The sequence below is a fragment of the Danio rerio genome, chromosome 2 (genome assembly GCF_052040795.2).
Source record: "Danio rerio strain M-AB ecotype USA chromosome 2, GRCz13ab, whole genome shotgun sequence".
NCBI lineage: Eukaryota > Metazoa > Chordata > Actinopteri > Cypriniformes > Danionidae > Danio > Danio rerio.
The window spans coordinates 40,016,907-40,031,617 of NC_141022.1; the positions used below are offsets into that span (position 1 = coordinate 40,016,907).

The window sequence follows — 14,711 nt, forward strand, 5'->3', positions numbered from 1 at the left end:
CCTCTGGAGGTATTATGACGATATTCCCTTGAGGTCAAACATCTTTATGTCCAAAACTCTCACTCCTTGACTTTAGCAGACTTCTCATTTGGGGGGATTTAAGCACTTTCTTATTTTCCTTTCCACACCCCCACGACAATTTCTTTTTCCCCGACCAGCATTAGAGGCTGTGACATTTGAGCACATCACACACATGCAGCCCACCTCCAGCACAGCATTACTCACAGCGAGTGTTTAAAAGCACCCGCTCAGACTCACAGAGGCTCAGTGTGGGCTTTCAGATACATGTGGGACAGTGGCGGAGTACCAGCACACAAAAACAACCCACAAGGCATCTTAGTGGCTGTGGAGCATCTGATTTACTTCAAAATAATCTGATTACATGCAGAGAGAGACTAACGTACACAGAATGTATGCGCCCGGGGCCGTGCTGGCCCTCTGCCTGCCCTGCTTTTTAACTGGGATCGTGTTCAGTTATGAGTATGGAGAGGATTACTCTGATTCCTACTATAACGGGATCTCCAATGGTGACCGCGTGCAATGTAAGTCTTTTTCAATTCTACATGTCTCTTTGTTTTTAATCTGCAAACATTCATGTATTGTTTGTGTCATTTTTTTTTCTGTCAGTTGAATTACTAAAATAATGTTATACTGGCAAATTAGTGTATGGCAAAGTATTTTAAAAATAGAAATACTGAGTAAATGGGTATATGAAAATGTTTAGGATATTTGGGAACACAGACATTTTAATATTTCCAAAAAATATAAAATTTGTGAAAATGATAATAAATATTAGATGGCTATTTAACTGGTCATTGTTATATGTCATGTATTTTATCATTTTAAAGTGCCAAGATCAATATTATTAGTTCACTTTAATAATTACTTTTGATTGGCTACGGAATTAACCACTGTTGTCTAATGAAGTTTTAATTATTTATCTGTATTTGTAATGCACAGAGCTATGGAAGTGCAATGTCATGTGTCCTGACCCATAGCTTTCGGAAATACAAAAGTGTTGGCTGCTTCCATAAGTTTTAAAAGACGAGATAAAAGATTTTTTACAATGTAGAGGTATATACTTTAGTTTTTCTTTTTTCAGCCCAGTGGTTTCTGATTGAAAGGAGCCACACTGTAAAACCCAAAAAGTTAAGGTAACTCAAATCATTTGAGTAAACCGATTGAAACAAACCATTTAAGTTAAAAAAAACATATCCTAATAAGTATTGCGAACTCAATCCATTTGAGTAAACAAAGCAATTTCAGCACAGTAAAACCCAATAACTGAAGAGAACTCAAATCAACCGAGTACTGTAAAACTCGATAAGTTAAGGCAAAAAAACTAATCTATATGGGTACTGTGAACTTACTCCATTTAAGTTGAAGTAATGAGGAATTTAATAAACTCATTACCTTCAACACAAGAGTTCAAAACTCTTTTCAAATGAGTAGAATTAACGTTCAGTCAATTTTGAGTTAACTACACTCATTTCATTTGAGAAAGCTCACTGTTGGGTTTTATAGAGCAGCAGAAACGTTTTTCATTGTAATAAAATCATACTGTACTTAAAACAAGTCTGAACTGATGTTTCAGTGTTTTTTCAAATGTAAATATTGTTTTAATCTTAGCTAATTAATGCTGATTGTGTGACCGTTTTATTCTATTAAGCAGCATTGTAATCAAATTATTTCAGGGTGCAAAACTGGCTAAAAATCAACTTTACATTTCAACATTAATTGTATGATAGTTTGGTTGATGTTTAAACATTAATTCGATGTTGGTTTCAGTGTAAAAAGTGATTTACATTTAGTTAAATAAATGCTGATTTTGTAAACATTTTGATCTATTTATCATCGCTATGTTAACATTATTTCAGGGTGCAAAACTGCAAAGTCAATAATAAATTTTAATGTTGTTTCAATGATATTTTGGTTGATGTTTTAACATTTATTCAATGTTGATTTTACTTAGGTCTGCTATCTGGGTTGTGTATGGCTTTTTACTTTCAAAAATAGAAATATTGAGTAAATGGGTACAGTATATGCAAACTTTTAGGATATTTAGGAATACAAATATTTTAATATTTCACATAAAAAAATATGTGAAAATGACAATGTATATTAGGCAGCTATATAACTGGTCATTGTTATATATCATATATTCTATCATTTTAAACTGCTAAAACCAATATTATTAGCTTTCTTAAGAATTTGTCTTTGGCTACAGAACAAACCACTGTTGTCCAATGAGTGACCTACCTGACTAACCTAACCTAACCTAACCTAAATAATTAGCCTACACTGTAAAAAATGATATGATCAATTAGTCCTGACAGCATATGTTTTTAGGTCATTGTAACTTATAACACTAAGCTAATCATGTCCTAATTTAATTTTAAAAGTTATGCAAGCTAGCTGTTTTAAGTCAGTTTAACATAATATAAGTTGAATGGAAGGTTAATTTGATTTAGCTTATAAATTGAGGGCAACCAGGATTTTTTACAGTGTAGTTAAGCCTTTAAATTGCATTTTAAGCTGATTATTAATATTCACACTATTAATCAGCACATTTTATTAAGGGATGTTTCATAAACAAATTTCGGGAGGAGCACGATCAGTCTTTGACAAGGCTAATTCATCACAGACAATCATTCTATTATCCAATCAGATCAAGACCAAACCCTTAACAGTCAAACATGTCATACCTCCATTTTCTCTTGACTTCAGCATCCCTCCACCACCCTAACTCCACACTATTAAACCTGATACCTACTTAAATGTGAGGGGGGAGTGTTGTGGAGCCGGGCTAGACATGTGCTCGGGCCCTACCTCTTTATATCATGATAAAGGTAATAACACGAGTCTATTCTGTGTGAACTTATAAAATATCTTAAAAAGAATAACAATTTCACAGCAGGGATAATAATGTATTTAACATATAACACACACACACGCACACAAGCACGCACGCACGCACACACGCACACAGTGTTAAATATTTATCTGTATTTGTAATGCACAGAGCTATGGAAGTATAATGTCATGTGTTGTGACCCATAGCTTTCAGAAATACGAAAGTGTTGGCTGCTTTCATGACATTTGACATTTGCATACCTTTCCACTGATGCTCCTCTGCAAACTGAAGCCTGGAGCTTAAACATATTAACCAGAATATGCTTATGAGGATCATAAAGGTTATTCATTTTCAGAGGACCTGTCTCTGGGTGTAGTCCAATACTGTGAAACAAGCAAAGCTGCAGTTAGCAATTCTTCTGTTCACTATAAACTCAGAAGAAAAGGGTTAGAGAAAGTCAAAAATATATATATTTAAAAGATCCACCTTTTTCTGCATGTGATGACTGTATTTTAAATGATGGGCTTCTGCTCCAGTTTGGGAAACTTCCATTCAAAAGGACTGAAACAGACTGTTTTGAATAGTAATGTTGTACATAGTGAAAATTGTGTAAGAGGTATGTTTGACTTTGTGATTTATTGTTTTTAATCATTTAAATCAAATCATGCTTGGTGTTTTGCATGATATCAAGCACATTTGTGGCCAAAGCTCTTTTCAGTTCTCTGAGTTTTGTTCTTCTAGATTATTTTCTCTTTGTATTTCCCGTTTTATTCAATATACATCCTTTTATTATACGATACGAAGTGTAACTATAATAATGTCACCTCAATGTCACTTACTGATTACAGTTTAAGGGAAGTTATATACTATTTGAACCTATAATTCATTTTTAATCAGTGTAATTGCAATCCCAGCAGGCACCTTGATGTCAAAACAACCTAAAAAACATATAAAAACTCATTTAAAAATGCTAATTTAATTGACAACCTTGATGTCAAAACCACAACAAATTAATTAAGATATTAAAAATAAATAATCTTAGATGATTCCCCACTCTTTAAAATAAAATAAAATTAAACAGAATTATTGTAATTTGAAGGAGACGCTGACAACAGAGGTGCAGATCCAAATGCAAGCAAGGGTTAACACAAGGGCAAACAGATGCACACAGGCAAATCCAGAGTCATGGTAATACTAGCAGATGGTCAAAAGGCAGGCAGCAGTGTTGTAATGTTCACAAACAGTATAACAAGACTCAGCCCAGAAGTGTGTGGCTTGTATTTAAAGTCCTAGTAATCAGTCTGACAATCCTCCGGCTGTGTGTTTGCAATCAGTCAGGATCAGGAATCGGTGTGAGTGTGTGAGGTGCATGACTGGAACTTGTAGTCCATATAATGGCGGATATGTAGTTCTATGCGACCTGTGTGTTTACCAGCGATCTGCCAGCATTAGGTTGCTGGTGATTGGGACAATTATATTAAATACATTTTTTTAAATGAATTATATTAACTTTCTAACACATGGGGAAAACAAAAAAAGTACTGTATACATTGATCTAACTTAAAAAATACTTTTTTCTATCTTGATTTATTTTATTTATCATTGTAATGGAAAAGTTGCAATTTTTAGCAGCCTACCTTGATGTTAAAATGACATCAAATTGACATCTAGGGCTCTATTTTGACGGTCCATGCGCAGAGCGCAAAACGCAGGGCGCAAACGCTTTCAGGGCGTGTCAGGACGCGTTTTTGCTAATTTACGGACGGGAAATCTGCCTTGCGCCGCGGCGCATGGTCTAAAAGTGTTGAGTTTATTTTCTTAATGAGTTATAGGTGTGTTTTGAGAATAAACCAATTAGAGTCTCATCTCCCATTCCCTTCAAGAGTCAGCCGCGTCGCGCCAAGGGCGCATTCCTTATTTACAGGACACAAAGTAAGTCTAAGTGGAAAAAATGAGCATTTCACAAGCAAACAGTTAACAGTTACAGGTTTTTTGTAACAGAAAACTGTTAAACAGAGCATCTACTGCGTGAGAATGAGAGATAATGGAACTACTTTACATTCGCTCTTGGATAGGTAAACCTTTACGCACAGACATCAATTAGTCTATAAATAAATATTTTTGTTTGTTAAGCACAAATATTCGTTTCAAAACTATTTCTAAATTCAGTTCTAATTTCCAGCAAATGAATAAATGAATAATAATAGCAAAATGAGCTCAAAAACCTGAGTTATATTCTAAAACACATGATGTGCCCCATATGGTCTAAAACCTGACAAGTGGGCAAATCTAAGCTTGTTTTTAATAAAACAAATATAAATATGGATATAATAAATAATACTGCTAATAATAATAACATTATACAAAAGCAAATTGTTATGAATGAACTGAAAAAGCCTCAAGAGATGAAGAAGACATAAAAGCAGTGATTTTTTCATATTTATGTAGGCTAGAAAATAATATGTTTTGTAATATTTTAATCCTTTATATTTATATTCTATATCTATTCTTATTATATCCTATATATATATATATATATATATCCTTAATATTTAATTTTTTTCATATGTAAAGATATTTGCCTATTGATCTCTTGTGCGTATTAAGCAGTGCGTAAGCGAGGCGCAACTTTGCGCCGGAGTTTAGACCGGGTTAGTTTTGGTCTAATGAAAAATCTATTATAGTTTCTCAAAATAGCAACGCGCCAGCAGTGCACCTCAGAACGCCTTCCTTTTTAGACCAGAACGCCTATGGGCGCACAAATGAGCGCTAATGCATTTGCTATATAAACAGCGTAGTGCAACGCCTCAAAACGACTCTTGCGCCAAGCTGAAACTACCAAAAGATTATTGCGCCGCGTCTTGCGCCACACTGCGCCGGGTGTATGATAGGGCCCCTAATGTTGATATCAAAAATAACATCAAAAAGAGATTACAGGACTATCTTGTAATCAATTTTTGACGTGTTTTTTGATGGCAATGTTAGATGTCAGTTTGAGGATGTTTTGACATTAAGGTAGTTTACATGCTACAAAATCCAATGTAAATTGGTAAAAATAAAAAAGCTTTCAGATGAAGAAACTTCTTATATTATAATACTTATTTCGTCAAAAGGGCATCAATGTAATTGTGGATGTCAAAAAAACATTAAAACCTTTGCATTTTTCATTGTGTTATTTAATGTGGTTTTGACATGAAGCTATTAACTGGTTTACCTTTTAAAAATGTTCATGTTGCACAAACACTAAGCAGTAAAAATCTCTTTATTAACAGCAGAAGGCACTCAAATCCCCTGTCCACCCCAGGACCTCTCCCGCTGGGACAAACTCTTCATTATGCTGGAAGACTCTCAGATGAAGCAAAACATGCTCCATTGGCAGACTGAAGACATGGTCAAGAAAGAGATGGACTTCATACGGAAGGATCTCCATAAGCTTAACAATAACAAAGCATGTGTCCAGGCTTCAGAAAACACTTGCAAGTGCATAAGCGAACAGATGAACCGCAATATAAAGCAAGTTATGGAGCAGCTCAGAGAGGCTGCAGATTCTCATCAAGCCCAAAACAATGAGACGCTGCAGCAGCTCATTCAGCTGAGCCGACATCAGGCTTCCCGTCTCGCCAAACTGGAGTTAGGAGCAGGACTAGGGCAGGTGGCCGTGAAGTCTTTTTCTGTTTATCCAAAAGAACAAGAAGCAAGCAGTGCAGATGGTGGGAAGCTGGAGAGAGCACTAATGGCCGCCACTGCTGATCTCCAAAGGGTGCATGCCCAACTGGCCCTTTTCCAGAGAGCAACAGTAAACCGCTATCTGCCCTCAGGTACATGATTCAGCTGTAATATATAATGATATTAACTACAGAATCATTGATGATTTCCCACTTTAAAAAATAAAAATAAAATAAAATATATAAAGGCGATGCAGTGGCGCATTAGGTAGTGCTGTCGCCTCACATTAAGAAGGTCGCTGGTTTAAACCTCGGCTCAGTTGGCATTTCTGTGTGGAGTTTTCATGTTCTCCCTGCATTCGCGTGGGTTTCCTCCGGGTGCTCCGGTTTCCCCACAGTCCAAAGACATGCGGTACAGGTGAATTGGGTAGGTTAAATTGTCCGTTGTGTATGAGTGTGTGTGTGTGTGTGTGTGTGTGTGTGTATGTATGGATGTTTCCCAGAGATGGGTTGCGGATGGAAGGGCATCCGCTGCGTAAAAACATGCTGGATAAGTTGGCGGTTCATTCCGCTGTGGCGAATTAATAAAAGGGACTAAGCCGACAAGAAAATGAATGAATAAATAAAATACGTTTTGTAACATTTATGCAAACAAAAAGTAATATATAGTACAATTTAAAATAACTGTTTTCTACCTTAATTTAAAAAAATTATCATTTATTAGTGTAATGGAAAAGTTGCAAGCCTTTTTAGCAGCCTTTACTCCAGTTTTCAGTGTAAAACAATCCTTTAAAAGTTATTTTAATATGCTGATTTAGTGGACAACATGTGTCCCAAAGTGACCCAACTTCTTTTTCTCCCCATATTTCTTAAAGAAATTAATTTCATCATTCAGTATTTGTGCTTATAAAAAAAACATACACTCAAAAAATGATGTTTGTTGTTTGTTCTAACTACTTATTTAAAAACACAAATTCTTGATTTTTTTTGGAAAACTTAATTGTTCTATGTTTAATCCATTTAAATTTGTTAAAACTAATAAGTTAACTTAATTCCTTCATGTTGTCCCAACACAAATCGATTGTGTGAACTAAAATATCTTTACAGTATACACTCAGAAAATGACTTTTGCTTCTTTTTCAACCTACTTATTTAAAATTAGTTAAAACATCACAGTTCTTCAGGTTTCCCTTAATTTTTAAAAAAAATTAAGTCAACTTAATCTATTTGTGTTGTGAAAACATGAGGGAATTGTGTTGAACCCATAGGTTGAACCCAGCAGTTTTTACAGTGCCATCTTTGAATATATAGGTGCTATGTAGAACCTAAAATAGTTTCCTATGATTACAAGGCAGAAAAACAACTTTTGGTGCTATTAAGCATCATTTTTAAGAGAGTTTAACACTGGAAATCTATAGGTGCCATTTTAGACCCATTTTGAGAATTAGGAGGGTGTTGGTTAAAACATTCCTAATTTACTTAATTATGTAAAAGCAAACAGGGTTTATTAATAAAACTGGGCCTATTGATATAGATATATACAGTTGAAGACAGAATTATAAGCCCCCCCTGTATTATTAGCCCCTCTGTTTATTTTCCCCCCAATTTCTGTTAAACAAAGTTTTTTCAACACATTTCTAAACATAATAGTTTTAATAACTCATTTCTAATAACTGATTTATTTTATTTTTGCCATGATGACAGTAAATAATATTTTACTAGATATTTTTCAAGACACTTCTATACAGCTTAAAGTAACATGTAATGGCTTAACTGGGTTAATTAGGTTAACTAGGCAGGTTAGTGTAATTAGGTAAGTTATTGTATAACAATGGTTTCTTTTTTAGATTATCGAAAAAAATATAGCTTGAAGGGGCTAACAATTTTGTCCTTAAAATAGTGTTTAAAAAAATTAAACTGCTTATATTCTAGCCAAATTAAAACAAATAATACTTTTTCCAGAAGACAAAAAATATTATCAGACATACTGTAGACATTTTCTTGCTCTGTTAAACATCATTTGGCAAATGTTTAAAAAAAATAAATAAATAAAGGGGGCTAATAATTCTGACTTCAAGTATGTATATGTATCTGAAATTTTCTTTTAATATTGCAATTTTTCTCAGGCTCCTATGTCTTGATTCAGTAATTTCACTTTTATGAAAAAAAAAAGTTCTTTTTCTTGCTTTTAACATGAAATAACTGAACATGAACATAAGAGGTTGAGAAAAATGCTCATTGTAGAAGAAAATTGCAGATGGCACTTAGAGGTTTTTGCATCTGAACTCTTTATATATATTTACTGTGTGATGATTCAGTGCCATAATTATTCTTTCATTCCTTATTTCTTCCTTTTCTCATTTTTCAAGGGTGTGAGATGGCTTTGTTATTTCCAATGCGCTCCAAGCACATCTTCGCAGAAGTAACACCCTCCATGTCCATGTCTCTACAAACATTCACTCTCTGTCTGTGGGCCAAAGTGACTCAGGCTCTTAATAAAACAGTTCTTTTCTCATACGGAAGCAAGATAAACCCTCAAGAGCTCCAGCTTCTTCTGTCAGGTTGCTCACTGCTCCTCAAGGTGGGCGGTGACACTGGTCTAGTGGAAGCTCTTGGTGTAGTAACAGATGGGCAGTGGGGACACTTTTGCGCCACTTGGAGCTCAAAGCAGGGTTTGGCTGATTTGTGGGTGAATGGAGAAAGTGTTGCCAGAGTGTCTGGAGTAGCAGAAGGCCACGAACTGCCCAGTGATGGGTTCATTTTGCTTGGACAGGAGATCAGCCGGTCGGGAATTTACAGAGATCTGGTCTCAACTGTAGTCTTCACCGGGAAAATGACAGGGGTGAACATGTGGGACCACGTGCTGGAGGCGGAGAGGATTAAAGAGTACGCCAATCAGGATGGTTCATGTGATAGCAGAGGGAATGTGATTGGATGGGGCATTTCAGAGATCGTTCCAAATGGTGGAGCTCAATATATCAACTGAGAATGCACCAATATCTACTGGCTAAAGCTGTGTATTAAGTGTCTTTTATTATATATAATTAATGCTTTTTTTGTGTTTACCTTCACTTTCATTCCAAATATAATATATGCTCTGCTTAAAGGGATATTTCACCTAAAAAATTACAATTCTGTCATCGTTTGCTCGCCCTCCTCATTCCAGATCTGTTTGACTTTTTTTTCTGTTGAACACTAAAGAAGATTCAGCATTTTGAAGAATGCTGAAAAGCTGTACCCATTGACCTCCATAGTTTTTTCCCGATTAGGAAGTTTCAACACTTTAAAAATATATTATTTATAAAAATATATATTTTCTTTGTGTCCAACACAAAAAGTACAAACTTATAAAGTTTTGGAACCACTTGAAGGTGAAAAAAATACAAAAATGTTATTGAAATATATGTTTAATACTTACAAATGTGACAAACAAACAAAAAGTATTTTATAGTGCAATTTAAAAGAACTGTTTTCTGTCTAAATAAAAAAAAATCAATTATTATTGTAATAAAAAAGCTACAATTTTTAGCAGCCTTTACTCAATATTTTATTGTCACACAGTCCTTTAATTCTTTAATTTGCTCACCATGAAAGTGAATTTTCATTTTTTAGGTGAACTACATTTTAAAAGGAAAAGCTCTTATCCCCAAAATACAAATTCACCTTCATGTCATTCCAAACTTGAAATGCATTTCCAAAAATCTTCATTCTCCTAAGTTATGTAAATACAAAACATAGGTTAGCAAATTTAGAGCTTCCTGATTTCATCAGAATCTTAAAGTTGCCTTGTTCACATTTTCTGTAATTTGCCTTTATAGTCATTTTTAATACAGTTCAGTTTTAACGATCTTAAGACTGACAGTCATGCTCCCTTCTAAGCGCACTTTAGAAATACTTATGCAATTTTAAATGCAGACGTGGCTGTTAAAGAATGATGACTTTTATGATTTATAAGTGGAATACTGTTACATGGGAAGCACGGTGGCGCAGTGGGCACAATTGACTCACAAAAAGAAGGTCGCTGGTTCGAGCTCTAACTGGGTCCAGCTGACATTTCTGTGTGGAGTTTGCATGTTCTACCTGTGTTTATGTGGGTTTCCTCCGAGTGCTCTGGTTTGCCCCACAAGCCTAAAAACACGTGGTATAGGTGAACTGGGTGAGCTAAATTGTCCATGGTGTATGCATGTGAATGAGTGTGTATGGATGTTTCCCAGTGATGGGTTGCAGCTGGAAGGGCATCTGCTGCGTAAAACATATGCTAGATAAGTTGGTGGTTCATTCCGCTGTGGCAACCCCAGATTAATAAAAAGAACTAAACAAAAAAGAAAATGAATGAATGAATGAATCCGTTACATTTTCGAAACATGTGAAAACAAAACATATATTCATTCATTCATTCATTCATTCATTCATTCATTCATTCATTTCCTTTGGCTTAATCCCTGATTTGTCAAAAGGGGGCCTTTGAAACTGAGAAAGAAGTTCACTCTGATCTGTATTTAAAATAATAATGTTATTAATTAAAATAATAGATTATCGTTAGGGCGACACAGTAGGTGTCCTCTGGGTGCTCTGGATTCCCGACAGTCCAAAGACTTGCGGTATAGGTGAACTGAATAAATTAAATTAGCTGTAGTGTATGTGTGTGAATGTGAGAGTGTATGAGTAGTACTGAGTTGCAGCTGGAAGGGTATCCGCTGCGTAAAATATATACTGGATAAGTTATTGGTTCATTCCGCTGTGGCGACCCCAGATTAATAAAGGGACTAAGCTGAAGGAAAATGAATGAATGATATCCATTTGTCCACCCAAATAATGATCACGCCAATCAGTGGATGCGAGAAAAAAAGTCATTCAACAATCTGAAACCAGCAGATTTACAGCTCCGATAGACATCGTAAGAGTTCACAAGTTCACAAGTGTTCACTGTTAGTTTCTATAGCCTAAATGTAAAGTCAAATTAGACACATAGTTTAGTCAGGTCAGAATACACTAAATCCCACAAAACGCTCAAAACATAAAAACAATTTATTAATAAATTAGATGATATTTAAATAAATACATTTGATTCACTGAAGCATGTATTACACAAACTAACATTACTAAAAAAAGTTGACCCCTCGATCATCAATGAATAATTCGCACACTGCATGGCTGTATTTCATTCTGAATTGTTCATCCTTATACCCTAATCTCTTTGAAGGGTTTACACTCTAGAGTGGGGAAGTTTAAAGGAATGGAGGGTTTAAAACAACAGAACAAAGTCCTTTTAGACTCTGATGTTGAATGATAAAATAACCCAATGTCATTTGGGACACAACTAAACTAATGCAAGAGGGCCATCTTTTATACATGCTTTGACCAAACACTGCTCCTCAAAACGTATATATACATAAAGTTATCCATATTTAACATGTATCTACTGAAATCTAACTATAAAATATATTTTTCAAAAGATTAACACTTCCTTCAAAATCCTGCCTTTTGTGGAAAACCAAATAGGTTTGGAATGGCATTGGTGCAAGTCAACTCTCACAGACAGAAATTTCATTTTTGCATGAACTTTCCCTTTAACTTTTAAACATGTATGCTATACAAATTAAACAGTTTAATATAGTATTTTTATTTAGTACATTAAGGACAAAATGATTTAACTTTTAAATAAATTAGTTTAATGAACAAACAGCTAATAAATTCTAGCAGTGTAGTTGCAGTGAGCATAATTAATGGACTCCAAATGACTGAACTGCTTCTCTGTTGTTCCAAATTTACATTTTAATGAGCTGGGGTGGGGTGGGGTGAGTCTGGATTTATTTACAGCACTGTGCAGGACATGATTGTTTACATTGTTCACCAATAATGTGAAACAGACTGTCCCTTTTTTATAGTTTAGTCGTTTATAATATTTGTCTGGACTATTGCTGCATAGGTGTTACTCTACTCTGACCATTGGCAGCTGGTCCAGTCTGACCACAAATAATATAAAGTGAACCCAAACAAGGCGTGTGCTTGAACCATAGTAGCAATAACTCTGAAATGAGACCCAAAATTGTATGTGTAATGATTACAGTGAGCAGTACTTTCCAGTGGTGTGTGAAGCATAGAGGTCAGAAAAGTCTTTTTTACATTGACTGACCAATTTTTTCCTGTCAACAATATTTAACTAGTATTAAGGTCTAACACACCATATGTTAAAGTTGAAGTCAGAATTATTAGCCCCCTTGTTTATCCCCCCCCCCCCCCCCCCCCCCATTTTCTGTTTAACGGAGAGAAGATTTTTTTCAACACATTTCTAAACATAATAGTTTTAATAACTCATCTATAATAACTGATTTATTTTATCTTTGTCATGATGACAGTAAATAATATTTGACTAGATATTTTTCAATACACTTTTATACAGCTTAAAGTGACAATTCAATGCTTAACTAAGTTAATTAGGTTAAATAGGCAGGTTAGGGTAATTAGGCAAGTTATAACGATGGTTTGTTCTGTGTAGCCTATCGAAAAACATTTTGCTTAAAAGGGCTAGTAATTTTGTCCTTAAAATGGTGTTTAAAAAATTTAAAACTGTTTTTATTCTAGCCAAAATAAAAAAAAGACTTTCTCCAGTAGAAAAAATATTATCAGACATACTGTGACCATTTTTATTTGCTCTGTTTAACATAATATGGGAAATATTTAAAAAAGAAAAAAGTTCAAGGGGGGGGTAATAATTCTGACTTCAACTGTATGTCAGTTGTTGTTTTTGTATTATAGTATTGTTTAAATGTCATACAGTTTATTATTTTTTACTTTAACATGGTATCTCACATAAAGCTTGTGTAGGTTTAGAGCTCAATTTTATATATTATTTGTCAATCATCACTGCTCAAACTATTTCAGTTAAGGTCAAAAATTATATTTGTAAAGGCAAAATTGTTGTGTTTTTATATTTTATGTATACTCCCAACAAATATTTTCCTAAGATTACATAACCCTGTTAAAATAAAATTTACAAAACTGAACTGTAACTCTATCCTCTCAATGAGAAGCTTAGAATCTTATATGTAAATATATATATTTTTTCACTTGTAGAGCTTTTTAATGTTGCTGACTAACTTTTTGTTATAAGGAAAAAAGTTCTGGAAACTTTACTTTCTTCTTGCTATATTTCTAATTAAAAATCTTATTGTTTAATTGTTATGACAAAATAAATATAGGCACCTTTGCATTCACATGTCTACTCCTAATGAAAAAAAAAACTTTTCTCAAAGGTCTGAAAAAATACAAACTATAAATGGTTTATCAATAATAAGTTGCTGATCGAATATTGATCTTAGTATTTGTCTTCTGCAGTTTATCTCTCCGGGCGGTGCTGTTACATGAGATTATAGTCACAGTTGGGTGTAATTTTAATCTGATAGGATTGAATTCATATTCACACCTTGGTGACATTGTCATAACTGCAAGAAAGGTTTTATTTATGAAGAGTCATTGTAGTCATGCTGAAAACAGAATTTAAGGTAATAAGCTAAAAGACAACACTGCTGGTTTCAATTTACATTCAACATCATAAATAATAGACTATATATGACATGAATAGATTTGTTTGCACTTATTGTAAAGATGCAATACATCACCAATAAGAATATGTCATTGTTTTATTGAATGAACTGACAATGTTTGCTTTTTGTCATGTTTTTTGAAAATGTACATTTTGGTTACTCATATATATATATATACATTTTTTTGCTTTATTGGAATGGTATAACATTCTGTAAAGGTTTTAGCAATTGCTGTGTAAACATTAAAAAGAAAGAAATACATTTTTTTATTATAATAAGCTTCAATAACATAATTCAGCTTCACTTTTTTAGCTTTTTCACATCAGGAATATTTTGATTGTTTTTTTACTTTATTGGAATTGTATAATACTCTGTAAAGGTTTTAGCACTTGCTATGTAAACATGAAAAATAAATATTGTATTAAAAATAAGCCTCAATAGCATATTACAGCTTCACTCTTTTAGCTTTTCCACATCAGGAATAATCCAGCGTGTGTCTTCATTGAAACAAGATATCAAACATAAGCCTCTGGGTTTACCTTACATGCTCAAAAATTGTTTAACAGGGCATAGCAGACCATTACTACTTCATAAATATAATTTAATAGCCTACCAATAAAAACTGTAACACTACAGTACACTAAA

At 34.0% G+C, this 14,711-nt stretch overlaps 2 protein-coding genes across 3 annotated transcripts in view; one reads left to right on the forward strand and one right to left on the reverse strand.

Annotated features, from left to right (window-relative positions):
- Nucleotides 1–14,711, reverse strand: part of skila (SKI-like proto-oncogene a) — a 672,908-nt gene that overhangs the window by 4,472 nt on the left and 653,725 nt on the right. The gene's annotated exons all lie outside the window — the stretch shown is intronic.
- Nucleotides 267–14,504, forward strand: ptx3b (pentraxin 3, long b). Of its 2 annotated transcripts, none has more exons than XM_087241111.1 (3): nucleotides 267–542; nucleotides 6,127–6,672; nucleotides 8,889–14,504. In XM_087241111.1, exons 1-3 carry the CDS (start codon nucleotides 383–385, stop codon nucleotides 9,503–9,505), a joined length of 1,323 nt encoding a protein of 440 aa, XP_087097237.1. In that variant the 5' UTR covers nucleotides 267–382; the 3' UTR covers nucleotides 9,506–14,504. The 2 variants fall into 2 exon arrangements, with proteins under 2 accessions (XP_087097237.1, XP_087097238.1); XM_087241112.1 differs by having other exon boundaries at nucleotides 6,130–6,672.